Genomic DNA, 11,639 nt, shown 5'->3' on the forward strand with positions numbered 1-11,639 from the left:
TTGTTGCTTTAGCTCTCTTTTAAGTACTTGATGATGCACATATCATGAAGAGATCTGCCTTAAGTAAGGAAGAACTATCTTGTGGACAGGACATAAGTTGGCCCTGTCTAGTGAAAACTTGAAGAGATATCTTCTAGTTCCAGTTAGTTAGGAGGGTTATAAGACACACTGTAGAGTGGCAGTCATCAACAAAATACATAACATTTGTTAAAAAACAGAGTTCAGCTAAAGAAGCAGAGGAGCGTTCTTTGTGATGAGGGGACTCTGGTAGTGCTTTTTTTAAAATAGGAAAGTGGTTCCTGAAACTGATTCCAACCATTTTCTTCTGGTAAAATGCTCTAACTCCATTTTCCCTTCTCCTGAGCAAAGTTTGTAACCTTAAAAGCTAGCCTTACCAAAGAAAGATTTTATTTTTTTTTACTGCAATGTTAGCCAGGGAAAACTTAACGAGTAATGGCATTTTTGGTGTCTTGTGTCTCACTTGGCACTGTCCTTCTGTTTGTTCTTTAGATATGCATGTATCATTCAAGAAATCTTCAAGAACTTTTTAGAGCAATCTTTGTCATTCTTTATTCAGTTTCTTCAGATTTTATTTACTAATGCTTTTTTTCTTTTACCAGCCTGTAATATGTTTTTAGACAAAAAATTACTTTGAAGTGTTAATCACAAATATTATATATGTATTGTAATTATGTTATCAGTAAATTTAAAGAGCTACATGTATCTTTGGAGATCTTCTGGTACAGTTTTTTGTCTTGATCCAAGTGGAAGTTATTTTCTTTGGGAATCGATGAATTGCTCTTTCCTTGGATACAAGACCCAAATTACTCTTTCTGCACAGGTGAAGTTGCATTCCCAAGAAGTATGAAAGTTCTAGATTCTGAGAAGTCAGAGCACAGTTCTTCTCATAATACTAGTTTATCCAGCATTTTCCAGAACTATGCAATGGAGGTAAGAGTAATAAACTCAGAGGTGAAAGATATAATTTTCAATATTATTCTATATATTGGTTACCTGTTTAGTTGGATTGTGGTTAGATTTTTCAAAACAATTTTTTCTATGTTTCTATCTGCAAATATGTTTGATACTTTTAGCCCAGGGCATGACAGTAGCTTTAAAAAAAAGTGTATTAAATGCTTTTTTGTATCAAATGTAGAGAGAAGAGACAGCTGAGGGAAGGTTAAAAACTTGAAGTGAGACAGAAATTAGAGAGGAAACAAGATGTTATTTTTTTTTTCCTTTCAAGGTGTTTTTTTTTTCTTCCGTGTTTTGTTTTTTTTTCCCTTTGGGAAAATTACATGTTATTACTAAATAATTATGGTAGGCTGGCCACAGCCACAAGCTAAGCCTTCACCCAGGCATTTGCTTCTTTACTCCTCATCAGGATGGGGGAGAGAATCGGAAAAGTAGAAGTGAGGAAAAAAAAAAAGCTTGGAGGTAAAGATAAAGACAATTTGATAAGTGAATTGGGGAAAAAAAACCCCAACAAAGTAGCAGGAGGGAGAAGAACAAAAAATATGATGCAAAGGCATTCTCTCAGTACCATGAAACTCCAAGCAACAGGTACCTTGGAAAAGCTCCTGACACATCCCATTTTATTGCTGAGTAGGACATTACACAGTATCTCCTTGGTCAGCCAAGGTCAGCTGTCCTGGCTGTATTCCATGCCAAGCTCTTGTCCATCCCCAGCCTCCTTGCTGGGTTGGGGGCACAATAAGAAATAAATGGCCATGGTGCTGTATGTAAGGAGACACTCTTCAGTAATAGCTGAAATGTTGTCTTGGTCACTTTTCTTCCAGCGGTAGTGTTATTTTGCTAGATCTTCTGTTTGATCTTGTGATCTAGGCTCGTCAAACATCTACATTGCATTACAGAAGAGGCAAGAGGCACAGCATAGTAAAATTTGGGCAGATATTTAAATACAGTTGGTCTAAAATCCACCATATGCTGTGTTTGGTGACAGTTTTTCCTTTTGTTTCCTGTGACTGTGAAACAAAGATTATAGACCATTCTGCAGCAGGTATAGGATTATTCTTTACCATCTTTTCTCCAGTTCTCAATCTGGTTTAGTGATAAGTCTTCCATTAGGAAAAAAAACAACTTTCTGTGTTTTCTACTTATATTGGGTTTATGTGCCAGTTTTGGTAGTGGGCTGCCTTGTGGGAGAAGATGCCAGAAGCTCCCACCATGTCTGATAGACCCAGTTCTAGCTGGCTTGAAGATGAAGCTGCCACTGGTCAGATCTGAGCCTATCAGCAACAGTGGTAGTGTCTCTGTGGTAACATATATAAGAAGGGGGACAAACTGTGCAGCAGCAGCAGCAGCTTGGGGAGAGGAGTTGAGAGTATGGGAGAGAAACAGCTCCACAGACAGTGAGGTCAGTGGAGAAGGGGGAGGAGGTGCTTGATCTGCTGGAGCAGAAATTCCCCTGCAGCCCCTGGTGAAGTCCATGGTGAAGCAGGTTGTCCCCCTGCAGGCCATGGAAGCCCATAGTGGAGTACATATTGACCTGCAGCCCATGGCGGGAGGGCACCATATCAGAGCAGATGGATGCTCCCAGAGGAAGCTGTGACCCCATGGAGAGGAGCCCACAATGGAGCAGGTTTTCTGGCAGGACTTGTGACCCTGCAGTAGACCCACACAGGAGCAGTCTGTCCTGAAGGACTGCACCATGTCTAAAGGACCCATGTTGAAGCAGTTGGTGAAGAACTGCAGGAAGGTCCCACTTCGGAGAAGTTCACGTAGGACTCTCTCCTGTGGGTGGGATCCCTTGCTGTACCCCAGGCACCACGCAGGGGGAGGAGATACAGAAATCAAGAGGGAAGTTAGGCCTGAAAGAAGGGAGGGGTGGGGCAAGGTGTTTTAAGATTTGGGTTTTATTTCTCATTACCCTACTCTGATTGGCAATAACTTAAACTGATTTCCCCTAGTTGAGTCTGTTCTGCCCATGGTGGTTATTGTTGAGTTATCTCCCTGACTTTATCTTGACCCCTCCCTGTCCCTGTCTTAACCAATGAGCCTTTTGTCTTATTTTTCTCCCTCTGTCCAGTTGAGGAGGGGCAGTGATAGAATGTGGTGAATAGGTAGTAATAAACTCATGCCTACCAGCTGGCATTCTGATACCTGTTACACTCCTGTGGATACTAAGCCTTTAAAGCCGAATATAAAGAACCCTGAAACAAGACATTATATTCATTCTTTGCTGTTCTAGGTATTGATGTCAAGCTGCTCTCAATGTAGGGCTTGTGGTGCTTTGGTTTATGATGAAGAAATTATGGCTGGATGGACAGCAGATGATTCAAACCTGAACACTACCTGTCCTTTCTGCAAAAGTACCTTCCTACCTTTACTTAATGTTGAATTTAAAGACCTACGTGGCTCTGCAAGGTTAGTGGGTTTTATAGATACTCTCATTCTTCATTTGCATTTCTACATAGTTACATTTTTTCCTAAAAGGACTTTAGTTAAAGCTCCCAGTATTTTTGTCTGCGTGTTCACGAGAATGTCACTGCCTATTTGACGGTTATCATACAGAAGGAAATTTTAAGTCTTGTAAACTATCGAGTTTCATTGTTGAACAGCCAAAAGGCAAAGACCTTGTTGCCTTTCTACCACTTTTTCTTTTCATATTGTCTTTGTGAGCATAACTACAAAAGGCATAAGTTAGTTTTCATTTTGTTTAGCTTTTCAAACAAAGCTAATACATCACAAACTTTTCAAAAGTATATGAAACAATTTCTAAATGTCAACAAAGAATTTATCCCAAATTAAATTTGCTAACAGCTTTTAGTTAGAGATGCTCCAGCTTATTGTTTCTCCAGTAGTTGTCTGGTTTAAGCTTCTCCACTTACCATTTTTACCTCTTTTAATTGCACTGTGAAGGCTTGAACTTATTTTAAGGTAATTTAAAATGGATTCTCACTGTGGTGCTTATTGCTGTGAGCTTGCATTAGTATTCTGTGATGCTGAAACAATGTCTGTAGAATGTGTACTTAAAAACCTTAGGAAAGCAACACACATTCCTGTTATCTTACACCTATAATGGTGTATGGTCTTCTAGTCTGTAATGTCACATTATAGAAACATTCATTTTCAGTGATGTGTCAGCTGCTGGTATATTGTGGCTGATTGGGAACCACGGCAAACTAACGCCACTTGTAATGACTTACATCCAGCATAGAATTTCTTATTTTGCAGATCAAATCTCTGTATGTTTGTTTACTTTGCCTGTATAAGTTACAGCGGAGAGAGAAGGATGAAGTTTGTATCCTGTTGTTAAGCTGTTTTATTTTGTTTCCTTATTTTTCCTACTTTTTGAAAGTAAGTGTAGAAAATAACTTTAAATTACTTTATGTGTACATCCTAACCTTTGTATTTCTCTCCTCTCCCATTCACGTTGTAACTTAGCTTTTTCCTGAAGCAAAGTACGTCAGGTGATAGTTTACAGAGTGGTACCCTTCCAGTAACAACGGATCCCCTGGAACAGAAGCTGTTTTCCAGTCCAGCTGTTTCTGACTTGATCAGTTTTTCAGATCACCCACAGTCCAGCCACATTATAGCTGAAGAAACTAGCTCTTCAGCTGAGCAGAGGTAGGTAAAAACAGGGTGTCAGAAATCTATCAATACTTTGAGTAATTCTCCTCTACTTCTAAAGTGAAGGTTGATTTATGTGCCAAATATGTTGGAGAAGTATTGTAACTTGATGATTGTCTATTTCCTCTCATTCTTTTTGCATATTTTAAGTGTGCTTTTGTCAATTCGAAGTACCACACCTGAAGTGTTTCTATGCTAATGCGTGCAACTTGAAGAATAAACAAGATGAGCTTGAAGCCTTGACACAGTCCCAGACATTTGGCATAATTGGCATAAGTGAAACCTGGTGGGATGAATCTTGTGATTGAGGCACCCTGTTGGATGGGTAGAGACTCTTCAGGAGAGACAGGCAGGGCAGAAGAGGCGGGGGAGTGGCTTTGTACGTAATGGGAGGGCTGGGGGGTATGGAGTTCGCAATTGTTAATGGCACAGTTGAGAGTCTTTGGGTGAGAATCAAGGGACAAAAAATAATGTGGATGTCATTGTGGGAATATATGAGGATGCAGATGATCTGTTCTTTGAGGAGCTAAGGGATGCTTCCAAGTCAACCACACTTGTCCTTATGGGGGACATCAGCTTGCTAGAAATCACCTGGGAGCAGCATACAGTCAGCATAACCCCAGCCAGAATATTTGTAAGCCACCTGGATGGCAGCTTTATGGAACATGCTTATGGTCACAAGCGAGCCAACTCAGAAGAATGCCCTGCTTGATCTGCTGCACATCAACAAGAGAGGATCTCATGAGTGAAGTGGAGATTGGAGGTTGTCTCAGACTCAGTGACCATAAAATGGTTGAGTTTAAAATCTGTGTAGACAAGAAAAAAACTGCCGTCAAACTTCAACACTGGACATGAGCAGAGCAGACTTCAGGTTGCTCAGGGAGATTCTGAGTAAAGTGCCCTGATAAAGTACTTTTGCAGGTGCTGGGGTTCATAAGTGCTTCTCACTCCTTAAGCATCACCTCCTAAGGGCGCAGGAGCAGGCAATCCCAAAATGTTGGAAGTCAAGCAGACGATGCAGAAGACTGGCTTGGCTGAACAGGGATCTGCTCTTGCAGATTACGCAAAAAAAGGTGTATGCCTAGTGGAAGCTAGGTCAGGTGACGTGGGAAGAATACAAGGATGCTGCTAACCACTGCAGGGAGAAAATTTGAGAGGCCAAAACTCAACTGGAGCTGAAATTGGCCAAAACTGTGGGGGACAATAAAAAGAGATTTTTCAAATACATTAACGGCATGAGGCAATGTAGAAACAACATGGGTCCTTTACAGGATAAGGATGGTCACCTCACCAACAGGGGCATAGACAAAGCAGAGATATTTAATACATTCTTTACCTCTGTCTTCAACACTGATGGTGGACCAATGGGGCATTAACACCCAAAACTGGAGGACCATGACTGCAACAAGGATCAACTCTTAGCTGACCCTGAACTTGTGTGGGATCCATCTGAGAATCCTCAAAGAGCTGACTGATGTCATCACCAGGCCTCTCTCAATGATTTTTGGGAGGTCCTGGGAATCTAAAGAGATCCTAGTTAACTGGAAACTGGCTAATGTTCTAGTATTCAAGAAGGGCAAGAAGGAGGACCCTGGGAACTACAGGCCAGTCCGTCTAACTTCAGTGCCTGGTGGAATCATGGAAAAAATTATTCTGGGAGGTATTGAAAAACACCTGGAGGACAAAGCAGTCATCATTCACAGCCATCATGGCTTCTTGAGGGGAAAGTCCAGCTTGTCAAACTTAATTTCTTTTTATGACAAGGTAACTCACCTCGTTGATCAAGGAAAGCCAGTGGATGTAATATTTCTGGATTTCAGCAAGGCTTTTGATACTGTCTCTCACAGTATTCTCTTGGACAAAATGTCCAGCATATGAGTAGTAAGTTTGTGGATAATACAAAACTGGGAGGAACTGTCAGCTCCCTCGAGAGCAGGCAGGCCTTGCAGAGAGACCTTGACAAGTTAGGGAGATGAGCAGCCACCAACCACATGAAGTTTAACAAGGGCCTACACAGGGACAGGAGTTGGATTCGATCCTGAAGGGTTCCTTCCAACTTAGCATATTCTATGACTCTATTAGATAGCTCCATTAGAGCTATCAAGCTGGTGAAAAGTCTGGACAAATAAGCCCTATGAGGAGAGGCTGAGGCAAGTGAGATTGCTTAGTTTGAAGGAGACTGAGAGGAGACCTCATTGCTCTCTAAAACAACCTGAAGGAGGTTGTAGGGAAGTGGGAGTTGGGCTTTTCTCCCAAGTGAATAATGACAAGACGAGGAAATGGCCTGAAGCACCAGTGGAGGTTTAGACTGGATATTAGGAAGAATTTCTTTACCGAAGGAGTGGTTGGACAGTCGAACAGGCTGCCCAGGGAGCTGGTGGAGTCACCATCCCAGGAAGTATTTAAAAGAAATGTAGCTATAGTGGTTAGGGACGTGATTTAAGCATTCAACAAGTAAATTAGGTTATGATAGGGGGATTTAGGTTATGGTTGGACTTGATGATCTTAAAGGTCCTTTCCAGCCAGGATGATTTTACGATTCTATGAAGCAAGCCAGTTCCACTAAATGAGTGGGTTTTAGAGATACAGCTATACAAATTAATCTTGAGGTGTGTCTGCAATTGAGTAATAGGTAAAACTTCTTTTCAGTGTTGGTAGAACACACTTGCCTTTTAAAGAAACATGGAAATATAGGCATTATTTTCTCTTTCCTTGTGTTTAACAAGAAGGACACTACACTGTGCATAAAAATAAATCCATTTACTACAGCACTCTGTTTTGAGAGAATGCTCTAGAAGCATTCAACACTTGTATGGGGCATGTGTTCTGTGGAAAAATACTGATGAAAAACTGAAACACAGAAAAGCAATACCACTTTTGAAAGAAGGAAAGAAGTGTTAAGTAGAAGGTTTTATGAAATGGTGCTTCTATGAATTGTGTCTTTTTGCTGGGATTTGTTGACATCTTGTTGTAATGTTTTTTTTAAAAGCAATATTAGGTGTGAGGTTCTTGAGTATCAATGCTGCTGAGCGAATGAGCTATGCCTATTAAAACTTAAATCCATGTTATAGTAGTTAGTCCTGTTACTCAAAAATGAAAGGTGATATTGCTAAATCTCTTTTAACTTTGGTATTGTGTATTTTTAACTACAGTCAAACCTAGGAATCACAGAATCACAGAATGGTTTGTGTTGGAAGGGACCTTACAGATCATCTAGATCCAACCCCCCTGCATGGGCAGGGACACCTCCCACTAGATGAGGTTGCTCAGAGCCCCATCCAATTTGGCCTTGAACACTTCCACGGATGGGGTTTCCACAACTTGCCTGGACAACCTGTTCCAAAGTTAATCTCTTCCCTCTCTTTTTTTTTCAGATTATTTGGAAGCAGACACTTTCTGTTTTGCTTAATTTTTTTATTCTGTATTGTAGGTGAATTGTTTTTATCCATTGTGTCAGTTATAAGTGGCGCAATTCCCAAATCTGCAAGTGGCTTGTCTGCGTGGGTCAAACTTGACAAGCCTGAATAGAAGCTTGTTTAAAGTAATTTGCGTAACACAATTTTATTTTTTCAGTTATTTTGGCATTCAACTTGCGTATTGTTTTCTGTGATATTTTTGCCCTACTTATGACATATAAAGAAGATAAACTTAAAGGAAATAAAAAATAGTGCAGTCAGAATTAGATAATCTTTATGTGTTGACAAAACTGTACTTAGCTGTTTGGCTAAGCAAGGTAAAGCTTTACCAGAGCAATTGTACCTATACAGAACTACAGTGTCATCATATTATGTCTTAGTTTACACTTAGCTGCTTTTTTTGGGGGGTGGTTATACTATTCTGAGAAGCATTTTGTTTTGTTTCCCTAAATTGTGGTACTAACTGGGCAAATATGTTTCCTTATTAACACAGAACATTGGTTTGGGATACTTACTTGGCAGCCTCTCTCTGCTTCCTTTCTGTTGCTGTTGGAATGCTGTGTAGTTTCGTATTAGCATATTCTCTTCTAAAATCCAAACAGTGATTTGGCAGAAGAACAGAGTAAAGAGCCCAGAACCATGAAGACATCTGCCAATAATCCACTGAAAAGGGGAGTGTCCTTGACTCGGAGCCATAGTGTTGGAGGTCCACTGCAAAACATTGATCTTTCCCAGAGACCCTCTCATGGAATTTCAACAGTTAGTCTTCCAAATAGTTTGCAAGAAGTTGTGGTAAGTCTAGAAGCTTGAATTTACAGCAAAACATTGGATGCAATGAACTTAAAATGAATAATATTCTCCTGGTAGCATTCTTGTCCATTTGGGGAATGGGAATTGCCAAGCATATTTTCATGTTCATATGACAAAAAAATCTTGGCTCGGTTAATCTAAAATTGCTTTTTCAGTACATTGTGAAAATGAGGCTGCTTGATTTGAAATGTTCTCTCTAGCAGAATGAAGCTTCTATTAAAAATAAAGCAACTTCTACAGTGGGCTAAACATAGTAGTGCAAACAACACACTGCTACAAGAGTGAAAGATTGTTCATTTTCCACATATTTACTTACAGTCCTCCTCTGTATTCTATTAGGCTTACCTTTTGGGTGGGTGGGAGAAGGTAAGAGGCAGTATTGAGACTTACTACATTGTTCTTGCACGTGAAACAAAGTGTTTATTCTCTCTCCGGGTGCGTTTTATTGGCAAGAAGCCATCTTAGTATGTGAACTCATTAATCAGTTCCACACATGATGGAGTTTCTGGCGTTTTTCTACAGTCTCCATTGCCACTGGCTTCCCGTCAGCTTTCACAGCTTGAAACTGCACAATTAAAAGCAAGTTATTAAAAATTAGCATTTTCTCTTTCCACATAATAAGGGGAGCTTGGGTGATTGTTATGAAACACCTCAACAGTCAAAACTGCTGATGCTATTAAAGTTATTGTGTATTAGTACTTCCAGAGGCTTCCAAATACCAGAAGAAACTGTGCAACAGGGAATTTTCAAGGCAAGAAATCCTGAAGAGTATTTCTACAAGAAAATATTTGATTTTATAAAAAGACCAACTTTTCTTTCGTGTGTGTTTTGTTTTAGGATCCCCTAATAAAAAGAGCTAACCCTCTCCCTGTATCTGTGCCCTATTTGAGCCCTTTGGTACTGCGTAAGGAGCTTGAATCACTGTTGGAAAATGAGGGAGAGCAAGTAATTCATACATCCAAATTCATCAATCAACACCCCATAATTTTCTGGAACCTAGTTTGGTATTTCCGACGGCTGGATCTACCTAGCAACTTACCTGGGCTCATTCTAACGTCTGAACACTGTAATGATGGAGTACAGGTAAGTGGCTTGCTCATATTTTAACCACAGATACTGAAGTAAGCTAAATTTGACAGTTTGGTACGAAAAAAAGGAGGTAATTTCTGAGTAGCTTGGATCTAGGCTCCTAGTTTTTAGTGTAAAAGTAGATAGGCTTTTTTTCCGCAAGGAATCTTGAAGGAAGATGATTGAAAACAACATTAAAATTCTAGTCAACCTGTTCTCTTTTAAAAGCCAGAGAGTAAGATTAATTAAAGAGAAGGCTGGTACAAGGAAGGGAAACAAGATGTGCCTGTAGACAACCTACAAACCTGCAGTATGTTATGATCCACATAATGTGGGTTACATACTTGAGCATATAAAACTTTTAAGTTACCGGTCAACATTTTTTTCTTTTCCACCAATAGTTTTTGTTACTCAAACTCCTCTGAGTTTCATTAATAAATGAGTAGAACAAAAGAATACAGAATGGATGCCATCCTTAGAGTGTTTTGCTTTTCCCATTTTACAGAGCAGATGTTTTTCTGAAACCTGTATGAGGTGTATATATATAAGTAGCAAATTCAATAGGTATTTGTATATAATATATTTGAAAAAGTAGTATCTTCCTATCTACTGCATGCACTTTAATTTTATATTTATATCCCTCCATTTAAAAAAAAACACAACCCAACTAGAACCAAGAGCTTTTGCCAAGAAACGTAGATGAAGACCAATACTAATAAAATCTAAAGCATAATGGGACAATACAATGCATTGGCCAGGAAAACCACAAGATGGGACATAGTATCTTGTAATTACTATGTTTTAAATTGATGCACTAGTGGTAAATTTTTCTTGCCCACTAATTCTTATTGCATTAGTGATTCCAGAGGCAGTTTACTTAGAAAATAATGATGGAACTAGTTTTTGAGTGCCATATTTTTTTAATGGAAATAAATATATGGAAATAATTTGTATGGAAATACAGATTTCTGCTTGTTGGTAAGACCAATGCATATACATGCATACCAAGTTTTAATAAGGTCTGAAAATACTACGGTATAGCATGCTAAGTATTGCAAATTAAATAACATGTTTGGTGCACAAAAAAGTCTTTTTGGAGACATACTCATGAGTCTTTTCTTCAGGTATCTGTGGAAAACTGAATGGTCCTCATACATTAGGCTGAACTAGAAATGGCAGTTAAATGTTGCTGTACTTGTAACTTTGCTGTGGTTGAGTGCAGCTTCCTCTGGAAGATGTCAACCATTCTTTTTGTTGGATTCAAGATAAATAAAATAAACCTTTTTTTTTTTTGCTTGCAAAATGAGTAAGAGAGTAAATTTTTAAATAATAAGACTGTACTGATATTTTAAAACCTTCTTCATTTTCCTTGTGTTTTTAGCTTCCTTTGACATCTCTTGCTCAAGATAGCAAGCTAGTGTACATCCAGCTTCTGTGGGACAATATCAACCTCCACCAGGAGCCAGGGGAGCCCCTGTATGTAGCTTGGAGGAATCTCAGTAAGTAAAATGAATGTTGCAGAAAACAGAGGCTGTGGAAAGCAACAGGTATTTTGTAGTGTCTGAAGTGTGCACAGCCCATCAAATTGGAAAGCTTTGTTAGTGTGTGAAGCTTCTGCAATCCCTTAGGTACTTAATATAGTCTCTGTGTCAAATTATTTGTGAAAATATCTTAACTGATCTGTGTGAAAAGGTATGTTATCTTTTCTTTATATGTCATACACTTAAAACCAGAAAATGTAGCAAATTAAAT

General features: G+C 39.3%; 1 protein-coding gene across 1 annotated transcript in view; it reads left to right on the forward strand.

Moving 5' to 3' along the window:
* DENND4C (DENN/MADD domain containing 4C) overlaps nucleotides 1–11,639 on the forward strand; it is a 47,113-nt gene that overhangs the window by 32,765 nt on the left and 2,709 nt on the right. Inside the window, exons 24-29 of the mRNA XM_010008484.1 lie at nucleotides 842–951; nucleotides 3,212–3,387; nucleotides 4,408–4,590; nucleotides 8,612–8,801; nucleotides 9,657–9,902; nucleotides 11,269–11,386. Coding sequence (XP_010006786.1) covers nucleotides 842–951; nucleotides 3,212–3,387; nucleotides 4,408–4,590; nucleotides 8,612–8,801; nucleotides 9,657–9,902; nucleotides 11,269–11,386 — 1,023 coding nt within the window. The remainder of the gene's footprint in view (nucleotides 1–841; nucleotides 952–3,211; nucleotides 3,388–4,407; nucleotides 4,591–8,611; nucleotides 8,802–9,656; nucleotides 9,903–11,268; nucleotides 11,387–11,639) is intronic.

Source organism: Chaetura pelagica, unplaced genomic scaffold (assembly GCF_000747805.2).
Source record: "Chaetura pelagica isolate M959 unplaced genomic scaffold, ChaPel_1.0 scaffold232, whole genome shotgun sequence".
NCBI classification, from domain to species: Eukaryota; Metazoa; Chordata; class Aves; order Apodiformes; family Apodidae; genus Chaetura; species Chaetura pelagica.